At 33.5% G+C, this 22,089-nt stretch overlaps 1 protein-coding gene across 1 annotated transcript; it reads right to left on the bottom strand.

Moving 5' to 3' along the window:
• Positions 1-3,738: 3,738 nt before the first annotated feature.
• On the bottom strand, positions 3,739-21,522 carry LOC125068335. The gene is made up of 6 exons (XM_047677439.1): positions 21,479-21,522; positions 8,301-8,521; positions 7,053-7,240; positions 5,568-5,787; positions 4,744-4,972; positions 3,739-4,260 (listed from the first exon to the last, which is right to left on the bottom strand). Exons 1-6 carry the CDS (start codon positions 21,520-21,522, stop codon positions 3,786-3,788), a joined length of 1,377 nt encoding a protein of 458 aa, XP_047533395.1. The 3' UTR covers positions 3,739-3,785.
• Positions 21,523-22,089: the final 567 nt, after the last annotated feature.

Here is a 22,089-nt window from a genome sequence, read left to right as displayed (position 1 = left end):
TAAAAAAGTAAGTTGTATTTATACCGATAACAAATGATCCCATCTCCGCATAAGTAATATTTGACCCTATTTATATTAGAGCGAATTGAACAGAGCGCGCTGCTACCTACATCCTGCTATACATTTTCGTTACATTTTCAAAGTCCCAACTAATACCTCACATTGAAAGCTAAAATATTACCATACAATATACTTATCAACCGTTAGCTGTGACCCTTTTATTCTGAATAAGTCTCTTAATGTATACTTCAATACCACATATAATATACTAGTTTTCGCCCGTGGCTTTGGCTACTTATTAGGGGGTAGGTGTTAGGTACTCCATGTCCTTTTACGTTCCCCTGATAACGTGTATGCAAAATTTCATTATGATCAGATGAGTAGTTAAGGTGATAACAAGAACTTTTTACTGACCGGGTCTAGTAGCTAGTCTTAAAATAACACATTTCAAAGTGCAAATAAAATGTGCACCTGTATTTTTACTATAATTTATATATCATTTTGACGACCTCCCTGGTCGAGTAGTGTGTACACCGGTTTTCATGGGTACGCCACTCTGAGGTCCCGGGTTCGATTCCCGGCCGAGTCGATGTAGAAAAAGTTCATTAGTTTTCTATGTTGTCTTGGGTCTGGGTGTATGTGGTACCGTCGTTACTTCTGATTTCCATAACACAAGTGCTTTAGCTACTTACATTGGGATCAGAGTAATGTATGTGATGTTGTCCAATATTTATTTATTTATTATTTATTATTTATCATTTAAAATATAGTTAAGATCGATCACCATAGTCGAGATTTGATCGAAACGATTAATATTATATTTGACAATTGACTAAAAGTTTGTAACTCTATTTTTCTACTCTATGGCTAAACTGTTGCGCGGTGGCTAAGCAATGTTTTTGCTCCCACATGGATATAATTACGCCCTACGGTCGGAGATACGACAGTAAAGGTTGATCTTACGACGACGTAGTTCGTAGTTTTGCATAGTTTGCTTAGCGCAAGTGACTTGTTTTATAGAGTTAGAATTTATGCAATTAAGTGTATTTACATAAGCATAGTAACAATTTGTGCTTCGCAAAGACTTGATGGTCGGGCTTTGTGCAAGCCCGTTTGGGTAGGAAACACCCACTCATCACGTATTCGCCGCCTGCTTAGTATTGTCGTGTTCTAGTTTGAAGAGTGAGTTAACCAGTATAACTAAAGTATCGACTATGTACACATATTCTAAGTTTATGTTACAAATAAAGTTAATTATAATTATGTCTATCAAAGTAGTAATCAAAAATATTCTTCGCTGATTTGTTTTTACTGTAATAAAAGTATTTTTTATACCAAATTAAATGTGTAATAATGACTTCATAATGCGAAACGGTTATATTTTTATGTTCTCATAATTAAGTACTTTAATCTCGAAGAAATTCAAATTCGTATATGAATATACCAAGGACCAGCGAAATCTGCAATGCATAAAGGGAAGCAAGAAAAATAAAGATGGCTATTTAAGCAGGTGTTTATGTGCGGGTCGCATCGATCAATGTTTTTATTACCACGGACTTTCGACGAAGACAAATGAAACTTCGACAACATCTGTCTTGAATGTAGGCAACAAAATGAACTAACAAATCGTTCCACTAATAAATTATTGCAAAAACAAAATTATTTGTTATGAAGACACGAATTTAATCATGAATAGTTAGAAATGAAAACACAAGAGCTGAAATATACATTCATAAATTCTTAATTTAAAATTAGAATATTGTAACCAAAGGTCAACGACAACTTGCCATTATTACAATAAAAAAAAATAAAATAATATGTATTAAAATACACGTTACTAATAAGTTAAGTTTGACATGACGTGAGTTGTCAATAGCAATATTAAATATAGTATTAATATTTTTTATTATTAATTATTTTATTTATTATAAAAATAATACACATGTATAAATAGCTGTCTGTACTCGTTCTCGATATAAACTTTAGCTATACCAAATCTCAGATACGACAAGGCATACAATTTTTTGTCTTCGCGTATTCATTAAAAAAAATCATGAATAAAATCTATTTTGAACATAACAATAACAATATTTGAATTAAATTCATAGCAAACATATGAAACTCATATAAAAGGAACACAATGTAAATTTGAAATACCAAAACTACAACGAGGCCAAATATTACTTCAGCCGAATACCTATTTCATTTGAGCGACATTGTTAGGACATAAGCCGACGTCTTTCTCCGATGCTTCGCAGAGTAACTTTGTACCAAAGGTCGCAATCGAAAGTTTTATTAAGTTTACTGGCAAAGACGTGGCGGGAACAGTTGAAATGGTCGTCATATTTTGCTCACGACTAGTTTGAATAAATAACTTCGGTAGAATACATGATTATTGTTTGGTTCTTTCAAGGATAAAACATTTCAGTAGCTTAGTACTGTTTATTTATTTCATAGCTATCCGACCCGGCTTTGCACGGATAGAATAAAGGTCTACGTAAAACGTTATATTAAAGGACAAATATCTAAAGAAAATATATAGTGTCTTTTGGGCCTGGATCCTTCTCGACCGTACGTAACAACTCAAAGAATAGTTTATGAAAGCAAAGAGGAGATATATATCATATTTATTTACATATCTCATTTGTCGTGTCGGATATTTTCAGTTGGCAACATTTTTATAATTTTAATGCAGAGGTATTTCAATTCAAGCACAAAATTAAATTTTAAAAGGCTTGAGTGTCGTGTTTAACATACTAACAAGGTCCTTTGCAAACACGGGAGTCGAAACTCAAGTTAGCGACCGCAAAATACATTAGAGCCCGTAAAATACAACACAGAATTCTGTAACGACATTAACTGATCACGCCTCGTATCGTTAAATGCTTATCTTTATGTTCAAGCATTTTTTGTTCTTTGAATATTAAATAATGAAATAAAATAAAATTCTGCACGCCAGTGATATGAGCGTACTGTTAACAATAATTTTAAACATGTAAGATCAACGCAATGCAAAATAAGGAATATGCAATAACATATATTAAAAGTAATAAGTGTAAGTATGACTCTATATTTGATATTTGACTAATTTGAATTCGAAAGTCACATGAGTGACAAGAGAACATCATGGTAAGGGTAGCTATAATTTGAGGACGTACGAGCCCCACTGGACCGCACGTAATCCCGTGTCACGGGGATTTCACGGTGCATCGGTACGGCTCGGAATCGGTATGTGGTCCAGTTAGCTCGTGTATTTGGAATACGGAAATATTATTTTAATCTGTGCTATCGGAAATTGTACGACTATTTTCCATACCTGTGTTTAACTTTGTGGCCTTGGATTTCTTGGTTATACCTAAAATATATCGCTGTCAAGATACGGAATGAGATACAGATTTATTTTATGTGAAATTTCGTCGAGAATGTGAAGAATGGGGGCTTAGTAAAAGAAAATTACAATTCACACAATTTTATTGTTTCATTACAATTTCAGCCTTGCTTTTATGAATAAGTTTTTACATTATTTACATCACAAATCTTTTGTCCTTGAGTAAAAATACTGTAAAAAGGTTCAAATTTCCTCATAGTTAGTGTTAAATTTTACGCAGATATGAGAAAATAATGATATTTATCTATACAGTGTTAACATGAGATACAATGTCTAATAATAAGAAGTACAGAACAGATCCTGGAAAAAAGTTGGATCATGTAGTAACTCCTTACAACAACGATCATAACATCCTCAAATGATTATCTGTTGAGCTACAATCGCTCTTCTCATATTGTCATTGTCGGGTAAGACCTAAACTATTGGCTAATTGCGTACACCGAGCGACTACTTCGTCCTGTAGAAGACTAAACGCCATAGCTATCAATATGAGTCCAAATACAAGATATGCACAACACGCGATCATTTGAATGTATTCGCTCTTTGAATTCTCGGCACTATTCTTTAAGGTCAGGAAACTGGTTGGGACGAAGTCTCCGAAACCAATAGTAGCTAAAGCTATGAAGCAGAAATAGGCAGCATCAAGAAAACTCCAATTTTCCCATACTGAGAAAATGGCAGCTCCTACGGCTATATACGCTAAGAGAAGGAACAGTACAATTCCAACAGGTATGTGACAATGTTCTAGACTATGATTCTGGTGTTGTACGCTGGTGGAAGCACTGCTGCTAGGTACAGCACAACTCTTCATCTTGTGATTATCTTCACTCCATATCAAAGGCACTCTTGACGGTGTATCATGTGGGCATATTCTGTTGAAAAATCACAAATTAAATATTTACTTCAAAAAAATTTTTTTTTCTTTTCTATTTATATCATTTAATCCCTGTATGCGTTTATTTATTTATTTAAATACTTTATCGCACAACACACGAGTACATAAGTGAAACCAAAAATATTTGACAAATGGTGCGCAAAGGTGGTCTTCTTCCTTATAGCGATCTCTCACAGACAAACTTTAGTGATAGAAGCTTGCGTTTTAATGTACATTTAAATAATTCTATAAACAACTATCCAACTCATGTATGTTTTATTACACGTTGATAATATTGTACGTTGATACAAAAATATTCACACTTATAACAGCAACAAGTGCCATGTGTGCCAGATCACGTAACTAATACACTTTATTTAATACCTTACATGTTGAAGGAATATACTGGGATGAAATTTTGTTTATATATTTGTGAAGTTGGAGCAATTGGCTAGTAAGTAATAATAACAACAGTTTTTACCCTTCATCGGGATCCTCCGAATCATCTAGATCTTCTTGACTCCGATTAATGAAAATTTCCCCGCATTCTTCAGCTATCAGCTGTTCTATCGCCGCACCTCGAGGTCTCTGTATAGTACCTCTCCCTCTGCCTCGTGAAGGCCCATGTACTGTTGCGAGACATTTTATATTATTTGCTGCACGCTTACGATCGAGTGTTTGTGTTTGGAGTGCTGATGATGTTTGTGGTTCTGAAATGCACAAAAACGTAAAGTAACTTAAAAATATTTCACAAACGTGAATTATAAGGTATCTCTGTTAAAAAATGCATTTAAGAGATTTTAGGATACCTACTGGGTATTAGAAGATATATATGAATATTAAAAAAAAAGCCACACGCATATTTCCTCACGATTATTCCTCCAATGCTATTTGAAGATAAATATTATAAGCATAACCTGCAAACTTCTATTAAAATCCACGCATTCTGCTCACTTAGCCAGAATGTAGAATTAAGTCTAAAAATTTACTCCCAAAATTAGAGTTTCAATGAGTCGACATAATTCTGATATATACGATAATAAATTAATATTAAAATTCAAGTTTTTGTGTATTAAATTCAAAAAGACAAAATTTTACTTTCATACTAGCACTCAGAACTGGACAAAGGTCCTGCTCATTTGAATTTTAAGCCCTTTTGATGTTTCATCACCTCAATTCCCCAAGGAGAATTATACTTCCTAATTATGAATTACTGATACCATTAAAGAGATTTCAGTACTTATTTTAGGACATTCAATTATAATTTACAATATAATTAATATTAAGTAAATTTTAGTTTCTAACCATCAGATAAAGCATTTCGCTTCACTCTCCCCAAGGTCGCAGCTCTAGGACTCATTGGTGCTTTTTCAAAGACCTGTGAATACTGTCCCCTATCACCAGCTCTCGTTTTCACAATTCCCGGTGATTTATGCATTCGCGGAGGAAACGAAGTGTACTGGTTATGTTCTGCTGGTTGTGGTAGAAGACGTTGCTGCTCGTGTAATTGAAAGTGATTCTCTAGCTGCGAACAAAATTTTTGTGTAAGTTTGCTTATTAAAATTGGTAGAAGTACGTGATTGGGTACATTGAGGATGGTCAAATGAATATCGAAGCTTAGTGCAAGAAAGGAATTTTGTAGCACTTACTTATAAGTTTGAGAATTTTGTTTTTAATCTGTACTAGTATGATAAATGCGAAAGTAACTCTGTCTGTGTGTCTGTCTGTTGATCTTTCACGACTTAACCATTGAACCGAATTTACATTTAATTTGTTATAAAGCAAGCTTGAACTCTAAGAACATCTGACGACCAAGCTCCAAAACTTGAGTGTAATGTCGGGGGGGATAACTAGTTAATATATACAATATATTCGTCAGAATAAAGTATTAAATTACATAAAAATTTTTTAGCTCCTAGACATTTGTGACATAAAAAAAAACAAACATTCCTTACATTGCAGAAGCGCTGATCTTGGGAACTAAGATGTCATGTCTCTTGTGTCAGAACTCAACAATACTAAGTATTGGTGGTTGTTGAAATAATATATAATGTAGGTGATACTTATCTAGATATAGATTGTTTTTTTTTAAGAATTTAATCATAATATTTCTCGTGTCTTTCGGTTATCCAAGCCGTTCAGTAAGTTCATGCCCTTTGTAAGCCAGTAGTTCTATTCAGATAGAACAAACTCGAAACTCGCCACAGATTACGATCGTATAATATTAGCAGTTCTTACTTATTACAGAATAGCATTGTTGTTGTCAATATTGACTGATGTGATGGATTTATAGACAGAATGATAGGAAATAAATGTATTTATAAAGTACCAATTACTCATTAATTTGAATTATAAATCCTTGTTATAAATAATTGCTTTGTTGGGGATAATAGGATAGTATTTAGTTATTGTTTCGAGTTTATATTATTTTGTGATCGACAATCTCATTACTGAATGGTACTTATTAGTACTAATATTAATTAATAATTTTGAATTAACAATAACGTTTATGTTTGATGAGTCAAACAAATTGGACGATAATATATATACACATCGTGACATGATAGTACTCATTAAAATATGAAAAACTGCTAAAAAATGATTGCGTGAAGATCATTTTTTAATAAAATAAATTAATATTGATGATTTTGGCACAATTCATTCGGATGTGATCGGCTTTACGAATTTTGCCGATGTAACAACTTAGTTGTGTCGTCGGTAAGCAAGTTTTATATCTTTTTTTGTAATTAATGGTGATTTTTCCTTTTGGTATTGAACATCCACACTCACCTCGCCATCTTTTCTCCAAGTATTAGGTACTTTATTTTTAGTTGCTCGCAGCCAGGCTAGTCTTGCTAATCTTGCCAAAGATGCTCCTAGGCCTGCTAAGCAAGCCAAGGTTAATGGCACGCCAGCCGCCGCATACGCTACTGTCGCTGCTCTGCCAGCAGATGTTCGCGGGGAAACGTTGCCGTATCCTAAGATTTTAATCAAAGTGAATTTCAATTAGATTGCATATCAGAGATCAAGGCTGTTAATTAATTTGATGAAAAAGATTTCCAAAAATAGCTACAATGATTGAAAATGTGATTATTATTCATTAAAAATATGTTTATCTAATGTTATGTAATTGTTAAAAATAATGTATAAATTAATAATGATAATATATTGTCTTTGAGGAACATAAAATAATAATTATAAAGTTAAATATTTTTGTTAGATTAATCAACATAACATGAATAGAAAGCTTTACACAATTAATCTCATCGTAAATATATTTTATTTTAATTTATAAAAATATAAGTAAGATATTTTAATTTTGTTGACGTCATTATTCAAAAATAATCGTAATTTTATGAAATCTTCATGCCAATTCAAAAGGGTCCGATTGTAAGGTTTGAACGAACAATATTTTTTAGAGTTTTCCGCAAAAAAATTAAAATCTTAAAATTGTAAAAGTTTAAAATAAGTGCGTATTAAATGATTTTTTTTTAAGTTAGTATAACGAAGGTAACTTTTCTAATCTATAATTGAAAAATTGGTGATTTTTTTTAGTTAAACCGTTTTTAAATCCCCTTCTTTTAATACGGTCTTTAAATGTAATAGTTATAGTTGGTTATGACTTTGAATTTTTACAAGAACTGTCAAATTCTGACAACTGTCACTTAAGTCCAACATTTGTAACAAATATATTACTTTTTTTAAACTAAGAATTGAATTGAAAAATATTACTTTTAAAATATCAAACGACCTCCGTGGTCGAGTAGTGTGTACACCGGTTTTCATGGGTAAGCTACTCTGAGGTCTCGATTTAAAAAAAGTTCATTAATTTTCTATATTGTCTTGGGTCTGGATGTTTGTGGTACTTCTGATTTTCCATAACACAAGTGCTTTAGCTACTTACATTGACATCAGATTAATGTATGTGATGTTGTCTATTATTTATAAAAAAATATATCCAAGGAGTCAATTTAATATTTAAAAGAAAAACAAAAGATTTTGTGCCAGTGTTTAAACAACGTCCTGAATTATACTGACCTATAGTAGTGATGAGCGTTATGCAATATATCAGTGATCCGGAGAAGGTCCATTTGGTGTCTAGTGCCAGCTCAGCGGGTTGGGCGTCAGATTGCCTCGCCGCTGCAACTATTGACGATTCGAATTTGCGTAATTGTTCATGGACCAGTCTTGTCCAATTACGTTCATATAGCACGTTCAGCCGTTCTGAAACAACATACTCGTGGTTAGTTAGTACTCTACTATGTAAGATACAATGACTGCGATTTTATTCGGAATGACTATAAGTAATTATACATCAACGTTTCTTATAAACAATAAATAAAACAGCTAAAGTCATCTCTATAAATATGTAGTAATAATACTGGTATTACTCTCATTATTAGTAATAGTAGTTCGTACTTATTTAACAATAAAATCATTAAAGTTTTTAATACAATATATTTTGTTCAAGTTTACTTTAGTTACGGCAAAAAGTGATTAATTACAAAAGGTTTAATTAAGTAGCGGACCGTTAATTCTGCTGCGGCAAATGCGTCGTCTCTCATTAAGGAAAAAGATTTGATGTTCAATCTGTTACTCTACTTCGGGTTTGTGATGTGTCTTTTAGGGCTTCTTACGAAACTCGTAAATTCCCCGAGGATGACATTCCTTAACCGCCAACAAAACGAATACAATTTGAACTTTAATGAGTCCAAGAATTGATTGAGCAATTACCGAATTCTTCATTATATATCTACATTGCGTAACAGATCAAACAGATGTTTCTGGCGTTAGTCGTTGGTTGAAATTGAGTTTATATCTTGGTCCTTTAATTTATTGCTAACACTCGCTAAAACTATAAACAAAAACAGCTCAAAACAACCTGACTCTTAAAAAATATATACTGAAAAATGTATACATGACTTTTAGTGGATACAACTTTATGGAAGACATAAAGTTGTTTCCCTACTAATATAATAAACGCGAAAGTAACTCTGTCTATTACCTACGCACGCTTAAACCGCTAAACCGATTTAGATTAAATTTAGTATGGGGATAGTTTGAGTCCTGGAGAAGGACTTAGACTACTTTTTTTTAATTCACCCCTCGAGGTGATCAAATTGGAGGTGTGCTATAAACTGTTATCAATTTCGCGCGGTGAAAGCCGCGGGTTCAGCTAGTTATACTACAAATTAATCAAATACGTAAGGTTACTTTAGTAAACAAGGATTAGATTTCGAATTCCAAATTAGACGAAATTTAATAATTAGTAAGGAATCAGTTAGCTCTTACTTCCAACAATTACAATTAACTGGGCTATCAATTTATCAATCGGAACCATAAATATGTTATTTGAAACAATATTTAGATAGGGCTTTATCTAGGTAGGAGCCGAGATAGCCCAGTGGTTAGAACGCGTGCATCTTAACCGATGATTTCGGGTTCAAACCCAGGGAGGCACCACTGAATTTTCATGTACTTAATTTTTGTTTATAATTCATCTCGTGCTCAGCGGTGAAGGAAAACATCGCGAGGAAGCCTTTTTTTTTTCTCGCTAGTAAAACGCTTTACGCGGTTCCCCCACGTGATGGTAAGTGGGGGCTTGTGTGGGACTCCCCGGAGCCCTGGATGCGGAGTGCGGCCAGGTACGCCGGGTTTCCCCACTAAAAAACCAGCGGTACTCTCTCCGTCTTTCGGCGGGCGCCCCCTGCGACGCCTATTGAGACGGGGGGAGAAGGTGCGCGTAGCGCTTCTTCCTCCTCCCCGGTCGTCTTCGGCGGAGCGGGTCTGCAGCGGCATCCTCTTCCCGCTCCCGCTCCGCGGCTTCCTTCTGCTACATCACGTTTTCGCAGAAGGAGCGCATCTCCGACCAGCACGTCTCGCTACCGAGCATTTATCGCGATGAAGCCTGCATGTATCTAATTTCAACGAAATTCTGCCACATATGTATTTCACCAACCCGCATTGGAGCAGCGTGGTGGAATATGCTCCAAACCTTCTCCTCAAAGGGAGAGGAGGCCTTAGACCAGCAGTGGGAAATTTACCGACTGCTAACGTTATGTAGGTACCGCTTAATATTACATATTACTCCATCAAACAAAATACTTAGAATGGTTGTAATCCGGCTTACTACAGGTTCAATGGACACATCTCAGTCCCCAATTAGCTTATTAAGGATATAACGTATATTTTTATATTTGTAACATTGTCAATAAAGGCCGATGGTGATAAGACCGTCCATTTGCCAGTGCGCCTAACGATATTTTCACTGCAGGAGATAGTTTTTCTCCTCAAAAGAAGCGTAGGTCTTTCTCCTGCATTGGAACATTTGCACTGATATTCATTAAGAGAGTCATTAAATATTAATATTATAATATAGCATATGATTTTTTTAATTATACTATAGATTGAGTTACATTTTGTTTAAAACATTATAAGAAGAATTTAGTTTAAGATTTTATTACGATACGGCCTCTTAATAGCCAGTAATAGCTTTGAAGGACTTTTTGCTTAGATTAATTGTTCAATCAGGCTTATCTGATTTAATTAAATTTTAAACGACAATAAAGTTTTAAAATATAAGTTTTCAAGTTAAGAAGAATTTTATAAGTATATGGCTGGAAATATTAATAATGCTAGCGTATTCATGTTGTAACGGACTATACTATACTATTTACATAAATACGTGAGAATGAATTATTGTTATTTTAATACATTTTTTTTATATATAAAACATAACATCGGTCGCAGCGCCACCTACCGGGTCCAATATAAGCCGTCCGTAGACTTAGTTAAGCACATATTAAAATTTAATTAAAATTGGTCAAGTTGTTTTGGAGAGTTTACATACATGCATACATACATACATATATAGAATTATATGTCATATATAGAAACATAAAAACATACATACAAATAAATTCATGAGATTGCATAGTAAATGTATACATATACATGGAATAATAAATTAATGACATTATATCAAGCTTATCTTTTTTCATACGTTTTTGGTGAAATCGTTCGTGTATTCATGGATATGTTCGTGTATTGGCGAAGAAAATGACGTGCCACCTTTTTAAGGAAAAATCTCGGCACCGGCCTTTTTCCATACAAAATTCTATAGATTTAAGGCTGACCTGCGCCGAATGTCATACTCTCGTGAAAGCATATATAGGGGTATGATGCTTGGCAGCTCGGTTTAAATTGGACGCGTGGAGTGTTGCGCTCGTCGCATCGGCCGCGTGCAATAATGCATATCAAATTACATAATAAGAAATGATACTAGGCGGTGCAGTTGTGCGGGTTATACTGCGAGGCTGCTAGCTATGGTTGATTATTCTGAAATATAGGAGTGGCGCAGATCCGTGTGTCGGTGTAGTGCCTACTCATATATTAATGGTGGATGCATGGCAAAATATAATTATAATGAGAATGTGCTTCGTGCACTTTTCCTATAAATAATACAAATGATTATTACAAATGACGGTAAGGCAGGCCGTCATATGAATGAGTGTTCTCAATGAGACATTATATTTATTATATAAAAGCGATATAAAGAAGGTCGGGGTTAACCTCGAATAAAATATAATAATGAAATTAATATGATATAGAAACGGTTTGATGGTAGCCGTCTTGCGATAATATCTAATTGAAAAAAAGTATGTACTGGGCGATGCATACTGATAGTAGAGGGTTACCTCGGTGACTATTAATTATGAAATTTAAATCAAGTATATTAACAAATAGCAATAAGGCTATAAATAATGATTGAACTTCTTTCAATAATAATTAATTTGTAAAATAACTAAACATATTGCTTGTCAACTTTGTCTTCCATGTTGCAGATTCTTGTAAACCGTAAGCGGAGCAGGTTGTAGCGATATTATATTGTAAAACTGTGACGATCGACGGATGTAAGTTCGTATAGCGGTCGAAATCAATAATCTTCATGTAAAACTGTGACGATCGACGGATGTAAGTTCGTATAGCGGTCGAAATAAATACTCTTCATGTAAAACTGTGTCGATCGACGGACGTAAGTTCGTAAACCGGTCGTTCTAAAACTCCACAATTATTATCAGTAAACAGATCCAAGTTTGGTATAACTGTTTGATACGATCACGACGACAACGATCTAATGATGTTGATGTTTTAAGATTTTTATTGTTAAATAACAAAACCTTTATAATATATTTGTACTATGCACATGCAAAATGATCGCGCACGAGTACTGTACTGAATATACTCTGGTGGATTCTTGATGATTCGACGCGTGGTCTGAGGCTGTGTGGCTCGACCGAGAGTCGCTGCATTAGTGTCCCTCGTGGCGATGTCGTCTTGAATTTGCTTAGGTGATGCAGTTGCGAGGTGTGAGGTTACTGTATAACGTCTTCGGCGATACGGTAGTGTCCCTCCTTCTGTTACCAATGAGGCTGCCTACGTGAGATAGTTTCGGGGTTTGAGGTTACTGTATAACGTCTTTGGCGATACGGTAATGTCCCTCACTCTGTCTTACCGGGTTACTAGAGTAGTGTATGTGCTATGTGGTACTGAGCTATGGCTGGTTGACGTTACGATGTCGTTATTGATGTCTCTCATCAATCGGTAGTACCAGAATCACGACCGAATGTTGCAGGGCGTTGCGGAGGCTGTAATAATGCTGAAGTGATACGTTCATGCAGTGAAGGACCCAAATAATGGATTTCATCCAGGCTGGCATCACTATACATATATGGCGCACTAATCGCTTTATACGAGAAGTGTCGTTTGTAGCAAAATGTTCGTCCTTTTAGGGACGCCTCCTTAGCCCAGTGTTAAGGATATTATAAGAAATATTGTAGTAGGACACCTAGTTTAGTAATAAGACTGCGTATATCTCTTTGAAGTTAATTATCACGTGCAAATAATGATCTGAGTTCGAAGCTGGTTTAGGTAATCGACTGTCGGGTGTGTGCCTGTTGTAGAGTTAAGTATATCCACTGTATAGTTATAGATTTAAGTAAAACGTGATACGCGAAGCGTATACAAGGTTTATAAGCTAGTTAAGAAAACGTTCGATTTAGTGATAAGTCTTAGTTATAAGTCTTAGATATAAGTCTTAGTTATAAGAATGAATACGATTATACGTTTATGATACATGATATATATATTCATACTTTATAACCTACTACGGTAGAAAATATAGCAAATTATGCTATATCCACTTAAATGATTCCTACGCGGTAATCTATGAGTTTAATTGAATATTATTCCACTATGTTTGGAATTAATACGTATTATCTTACGATAAAATGACACTTTGCGACAGTGGATATAGCAACGAATAACGTTGTGCTTGCATTAGGCCGCCTGATGGTCGTGCATTTGAACTGGTATGAGAAACAGTGATTTAATGCAATGATAATCCAGGGTTAAACCCATTGACTACAGATTTCCTCGTCTATGACTGATTGACTATTTATGGGACTTTGATTCTTATTTTTATTATTATTGTTGTAGCATTGGCTACTTTATAAACACCGCAGTTACGACTGTGAAACCCACTGGACCACGGTCTAGTTGGTTGATTTATTTTTAAGTCTAATCGTCGCTTTGAATAACATAGTTATTACTGTGCTATCCGCTAGACTACGGTCTTGATTTATTTATAAGACTATTAGTCTTTTATACACCTCAGCTACGGCTGTGATACCTGCTGGACTTTAGTTCTAGTTCATATATTATTTAACAAAGTGTTTGCACACTATAAAATCGCACTTCCCATGCTCGAGGAAGGTTCACCGATATATGGTTGGAATCTACAGTTGATGGCGGGCGCGGGGCCATTTCAACCTCCTCCCCCTTTTATATTTTTCAAAAGAGTTAAATATATAAAGATGGGTAGGAGCGACATCCTTCAGCTACTCGTAAGAGGTGTTAAAGGAAATGGGACCGGTATCTCATACATTCGATTATTATTATTCAAATTAATTAAACAAAATATTTATATTAAAAACGCATTTAAAAGATAAACCTGGTTTTATTTGACTCCTCTATAGTCGATTGAATTTATAATCTCTGACGCTCTAAAAGAACACGGTTATTACACAAAGTCAACGTTATATGGATCCTAACTAACTAGACGAAATCACGAGCCAAACCGATATTTAAATATAAGAAATTTAAACGTAAAATTATATTTTATCTAAGCTAGGCAGGGAATAGTCACAATGTCATTCCCGTGTAAGCCGTGTACGGTATATAAAAATGAATTTATTAAGAATAGATTAAAAGCCTAGAAGCCCAGTGGATGAAACGTGAATCTTGAACGAAAATTGCGGAATCAAACCCGGATAGACATGCAGCAATAATTTGCTTAATTTATGTTTATTAATCGACTACTAATCCAGTGCAATTTTTACTTCTTTTTGGGAATTTGAAGTCGTTTATTATTTATTCATAAAAAGCGATACGTATTATGCTACGTAATTTTTATTTATTAATAGCGTTATATTGTAAATGAGAAATATGAATAACAATTTTATTGTTAAACATCAAGATGCACGGCTGAATCGAAAGATGGATAATGTTAACTGCCAAAATTTTACAGCGACTTTTATCGTTTTAGGCCGAACAATTTTTTTCATTGCACATAATTTGGAAACGATAGTATCTTCTGTCATTAGCAATGATAAGTTTTAATGTATTCATATGTATGTTATAATGTAAAAGATAATTTTAATATATATATGTATTTTGCATTACTGTAAAAACAGTAAATTTCTTCAAATTTGCGATTCAAAATATTAACAAATTATATAAAAACTTTTCTCCCTCAAATCCTTTGAGTCTTCTTCTAGAAGGAAGTAGGAAGCGACTTTGTTTTTTTACTATTTATAGTTTACTTTCACGCTCGGTGGCGAAATAAAACATCGTTAGGATTCTGCATGTGTGTGAAATTCGGCCACATGTGTCTTGACCAACTCGAAGGAGAAGCGTAAGCGAGTTTTTATATGAAATAGTTTATTATTACAACGTAATCAAAAAAAGAGGAGAAGACAGTTTCCCAACTCGCTTATTTCCTTGCTCGCATGATAAGTATGACAAAACTTATCTGAATGTTTGTGTTTTCTTATTGTAAATAATTGGTCTTAAATGACTTTGTTATTCTTATTCTATATTCTTATGTTATGTATTATTTTTAATGAAATGTCTATATAATATAATAATTATTATCTTAATAGATGGAATAAATCCGTAAACATGGATTTCGTGACCTCCTCTGACAAATATATAAAAACGGTTTACTTTAAACATTCATTAAATTCCAACTATATTGTTACTAATATTAAAAATGCGAATGAACGCTTGCTAAACTATTAAAATAAATTTCATAAAAAAAATTATGAAGCAAGCTTGAACCATAGGGAAGAAAAAAGGCAACTTTCTATAACTGAAACCTACGACATAACACGTGGGAGAAGTCGCAAGGTAAAACTAGTATATTATAAAATATAAAAGTTAGATTCAATAAAAGCAAGAATACATATTTTATAAGAATATGTTGTTGACTTAACAAAATAAATATTTGTATAGTATGATGTTTGAGTTGGCCCATTCATGTATCATTTCGTCGCAGCCTTTTTCGATTTGTTGAATTCGGAAAGGGTAAATTCAATCAGGAACTTATTTATTTATGAAAATCTTTAGGAAATGTAATTATAGACGTCACTTCCTTACATCAACATGATATGTTACGTAGCCTTTTCACATTCTTCCGGGAATTTCTTAGACCGTGCAATAAACGTAGTCCAGATATAACTTTATCTATCATAAACTCTCAACTTTTAAACATCGCATAATTTCCGACGAAGACAATCCATCATTACTTTTCGTTCATATTTTTTTAAAGTTAAACTGACTCAACACTGAACCCACTGATACATTTTTTTTTTTAGTATTAGCAGCCTGTAAATTTTCTCACTGCTGGGCTAAAGGCCTCCTCACCCTTTGAGGAGAAGGTTTGGAGCATATTCCACCACGCTGCTCCAATGCGGGTTGGCGGAATACACATGTGGCAGAATTTCGTTGAAATTAGACACATGCAGGTATTCTCATGATTCCTTCACCGCCGAGCACGAGATGAATTATAAACACAAATTAAGCACATGAAAATTCAGTGGTGCCTGCCTTGGTTTGAACCCAAAATCATCGGTTAAGATGCACGTGTTCTAACCACTGGGCCATCTCGGCTCTCTGTCTCTGATACATTGACTATAATAATTATATATGAAATAAAACTAATGTAAGTGAGTTCTTAAAAAAGAACACTTCTAAACTCGGTAGGTTTTATAATTGTATTCTGAACTCAGTTCAATGTTAGAATACGATTCGTTCATGTTGCGTATAACCATTATATTGGAAAATCAACTTTTGCAACATTCAATTTTTTATTTTTTTATTTTCCTACACCTATAAGATGAAAAGGTATTCACATATTCGTGAGCACATTACTCAAATGAAGCTATGAGCTTAAATGTAAATATAAATCATCTTGTTATTATTTTTATTACCATTCGGAATTAAAAATTAATTTCATCCCAACATAAAAATCCTTTTTTTATATGATATGAGTATATCTGCTATAAGTACTCCATACACTCAGTGAATAAATAAATAATAATTCAAAATAAAAATTCCAACGAAATCATATAACAAGTATTTTAAATCAAATACATAAAAATCGTGCAATTTATATAATATTTTCCAAGTGTTTGCAGCTTCACATGTGATTTATACATCAAGATATCTAGTATTAATATACAATATAACTCGTAACCCCGCAAGAGAGCAGAAGACACGTTTCCAGTTATCGCGGTATAAATATTGCCACGGTGGTCCAACAAAGTTTCGATCAGCGCGGAATTTTCTAGCGAAAAATTCACACGCTATCAGCACGGACGCGGTCCTATCTCGTCGTATTAACGTTGCCGATCTCAATTGGGTTCGTGATTCTGCATTGAGGCCACCTACAAGACCTTCAGTGGGGTAGGTTTTTAAGCCGAATGAGGTCGCGTCAACGTTTAGATACAAGATAAGTTTGTTGAACTCTCCTTAATATGCTCGCGTGGGAAATGACTTGGTATAATTTGCTTTTAACGCAGGCATTTTTTTTTTTAATCGAGATTTTTTTTCTTTTTCACATAATATAGATTTATGAAATAGTTATTAAGAATAAGTCACTTAGACTTATACGTTTTAGGAATTTAAATTTATTATTAAAATTCGTTACAAATATATATAATAAGGTCACCTCCACCATAGACAATTGCGCTGCAAGAAATGTTACCCATACCTAACATCGCCAAAGCACCATCAACCTTGGGAACTAAGATGTTATGTCATTTGTGCCTGTAGTTGGTTCACTCACCCTTCACCCCAGAACACAACAATTCTGTTTGACTGTAGAATATCTGGTGAGTGAGTGGTACCTAACCAGACGTGCTTGCATAAAAGCTAAGTATAGGCCATATAATTACATGAATGTAGATTTTTTTAAAGGAAAAATATTCTTTCGCATTTTTAATATTAATAAAAAATTAATCAGTTGTCAATTTTCAGTCAACAATCAAAGAAAACTTACGATCCTTCTTTATAGAAAAATGTATGTTTATTCTTTTGTTTTTCGTATATTACTTAATCATACATCCGATGGAATTAAGCTTGTATGATTATCGAGACACAATGGTTAAGATTTCTGAGATAATACTATCATTATATATATTATAATTACAATAGCTTGTCAGTCATATTGTAAAATTTAATAAAATATACATGAAAGACACATCGCAAAGCCAGGCCTCCATTACACGACTTTGAAATACGAAGTAAAATTACATATCAAAGTGAAAAGGCAAATAATATATAAATGACATATGTTATCGTGTAATATTGCACCAATGTGAGTTACGTTAGCGCCGAATGAGCCATATCTATGTACGTTGGGTAATAAACATTGGAAGCAAATTTGCGAATTTGCTTGTTAGTGTTGGAATGCAAGTAAAATGAAATAAGTAGGAAGAAATGCTAAAACCATTAATATGTATCGTTACTTTTTCTGAGACTTTGGTTCCGGGATATATAGAATTACTCGCTGCTAATCCCGACTTCGTCCGGATGAAATAATTTTATTTATTCTATATCTACCGGGCTTATCTCAGATACACGAAAAAACAACATCACATACATATGTATCATCAGTCATAAGAAACAGTACAGCAGTGTAATACTTTAAGAATTCTCTTCGTATCTCACTCTTGAAGAGTTCACATGCCATTTTGATACATGTATCATATAAATTTTATACTTATAATAGTCAAAGTCGCATAACACATTTTTCACACTGACATTTTTCACTCGGGGTGAGATTCGAGTTACTTAATACAGAATAGATCAGATGATATACAAATATACTTAATTCAGATATTATTTAATTATTCATCGACTAGCGACCCAACCCGGCTTCGCACGGGTGCAATGCTGATAGACCTTTTTAAGGTGTACAATAGTGTAGTACATTATTTTGATCTATCTCGTAGGGTTCAATGGAAGCGCAAAAGAATGTGTTTATTTACGACATCACATTAAAAAACCTCTTAATTTATCAGTGTTTCTATGCTATATTATGTATTATACATATAAACCTTCCTCTTGAATCACTCAATATATTAAAAAAAAACTGCATCAAAATCCGTTGCGAAGTTAAAGATCTAAGCATACATAGGGACAGACAGCGGGGAGCGAGTTTGTTTTATACTATGTAGTGTTTATATTTATAATGTAAGGATTAAAATTATTATTAACACATTTTGCTAAAGTTTTATTTAGATATCTCCTACAAAAAAACTTTTGAATAAGAAATTTAGGAAACACAGAATGCCATTTTGGGAGAAAAAGTTATAAATTTCCATGCGCAGAAACGCCGAAAAGTATTATAACGAACAATGTGAACAAACTAAGGTACCTACTGTTAGCAAATTGTTTGTCGTTTGTCGGTCACGCGAAATGCCGCTTCGTCTTTGTTGTTCGATCAAACTTCCTCATTCGTTTCAGCCATTGTTGTAAACGGTGGATAATATTCTGATTTATTACTAACCTATATATTTTGTCTGTAACATAATTCTTTGATCGTGAAGATTAAACAAATATCGCAAATGGTCGAAATTCGTTTTTTTTTTTGGTTTAATTTATTAGCTTCCTATGCACAACTATGACGGACATTCTATTTGAATTTAAAACAATAAAAATAATTCGTTTTTTATTTGAAAAATATGAAGAATACGATTGGAAGTTACAAAGAAAATACTGTAATATTAATGCATAGTTTTGTCTATTAAAAATATTCGTTTTATATATCAATTCAAATAAAGATACATTATTACTCAAAAATAAATTACGTTTCACGTACTTGAGCAGGAATATAATTTGAGCATTTCTTATTCGTCTCTTCGACATGTACAATTAATTTACGTTTTGAAATATTTTATTCCGACTTACATTTTATGAAGTATTAGGCAATTTTGTTACAAGAAATCAACTGCCAAGTTATTAAATAAAGGTGAACGTTTGTATGTACGCATGTTTGTTACTTAAAACTACTGAATGGATTTTAATTAAACTTTACAATAATATAGCTCATTCTCCATCAGAATATCACATAGGCTATGATTTATAAAGATATGTTGTGAATAATACTCGACAACCAACCCCGAAAACGCGTGCAAACCTGCATGCGAAAACTAGTATTGAATAACGATAACGAATGCAAACTTCCGAGCCGAGATGGCCCAGTGGTTAGAACGAGTGCAACCGATGATTTCGGGTTCAAACCCAGGCAGGTACCACTGTATTTTCATGTGCTTAATTTGTGTTTATAATTCATCTCGTGCTCGGCGGTGAAGGAAAACATTGTGAAGAAACCTGCATGTGTCTAATTTCAACGAAATTCTGCCACATGTGTATTCCACCAACCCGTGAAAATTCTGTGGTGCTTGCCTGGGTTTGAACCCACAATCATCGGTTAAGACGCACGCGTTCTAACCACTGGGCTATCTAGGCTCTTTGGTTTGTTTATATGTATTTCAATAAATAATCTTTCATTTAAAAAAAACATGATTAAAACAACTTTATTCATAGTTGCTCTTTTAAATCTTACAGGATTTAATAAAATGTAAAGCTACCACTGAATCAGAATGTAGATACAACCAGTTCAAAATCTAGATTATACCGGGAGAAACCGATTAAATCCTCAGTGCTTATTTCTTCTCAAAAGAATTGTATAGCTTCTTCTCGTGTTGCACAGTTTTATCCAGTAATATATATTTTAATATAAGATTAAAATTATTAAAAAGGCAACATCCAAATTATCTGCGGCATTTCATAATAGATGATACTCTTGTTCTAACCTAGGAAGTATATTAACTTCGCTGTGTAAGAAACTGGTTATAATAAGTTTATCTTTAGTTTTATCATGTTCAATGCTGACAAATTTATCAATATTATGTGTGTTTTTGTTTATACTGTGACGCAATATATGTGTATAATCATATCGACCTATAAAGAATTTTTTTTTTCATCCTTTGAATTCAGGATTTAAATTCAAAAATAATTGTAATGGTGACAGGCTTTGTGCAAGCCCGTCGGGTAGGTAACACTTCATCGGGTATTCTCCCGCCAAATAGCAATACTTAGTGTTGTTATGTTCCAATTTTAAGGGTAGATTGAGCTAGTGTAATTACAGGTACAAGGGATATAACATCTTAACTCCCAAAGTGGTGCATTAGCGTCATGTACTGAATGGTTAATATCTCTCACAGCGCCATTATGTCGCCGTTACTATCAAATGACAGTAATTACATTATTTTTTTATACATATAAATACTATTATAATAATCTTTGTATACTAAATAAACCGTATTTAATAATTGTTCTAGTATCGTTGTAGTAAAACTAAGCATTTCGCAATATTAACTGAATAGATTTTAATAAAACTCTTCTTGGTAATGGGCAGGTCAGCATATGAAGGACCTTTTCGTCCCGGATAATATAAAATATCAGGGGAACATAATATGCGTTCCGTTACAACATTTTCGTGATTTATGTTAACAATAATTTAGGCAAATGATTCCAGACGATTGTGTAAAGTGAACACAGGGGAAGTTTTTTTTCTTCATATTTACTCCTTGCATTTTTTACAAGGAGTCTCCAGAGTCTCCTCCGACATAGTGGTCGAAGACCATCTTTCAATTTTGATGTAGTTCTTTTATTAATTTATTTATTTATTCAAAGGGAAAGTTATGGCAATTATTAAACCTGAACATGGTTTTGTTCATCAACATTATATAATGCTTTAGTTTTTGATGGCTAGGAATACAAAACATACATGTATATAATATGGTCTAGTAGATAGAAAACGTGAATTTTTATCTTAAGATGTTGGTTCAATCCTCGGCATTTATGCTTAAGGTCTGTTTATTACATGTGCTCTTAACAACATGCATTGTTACATAGTGGTGGGCTATCCTCCAAAAAGAAAAATATCAAAGCTTACATATATAGGCTATTTATGAGCTATAACTGATTTCTCAATAGATTACAAATACCATTCAATTCCATCCCCTAAATATTATCATGACGAGCCCAAATCCAACCTCGATTCTGTGTAATTGTTTGCTTGTAATTAGCGGAATATTTCAAACGTTAATCATTTCTGTTTGTCATGTTTAATGCCAAAACTGTAGAATATCGTTGTAGTCTATGAATTACTGAAATATGCGTGTTTTTGCGGTGT

Source organism: Vanessa atalanta, chromosome 13 (genome assembly GCF_905147765.1).
Source record: "Vanessa atalanta chromosome 13, ilVanAtal1.2, whole genome shotgun sequence".
NCBI lineage: Eukaryota > Metazoa > Arthropoda > Insecta > Lepidoptera > Nymphalidae > Vanessa > Vanessa atalanta.
The sequence above is the reverse complement of the archived record's forward strand: the minus strand, read 5'-3'. Positions and strand labels throughout refer to the sequence as shown.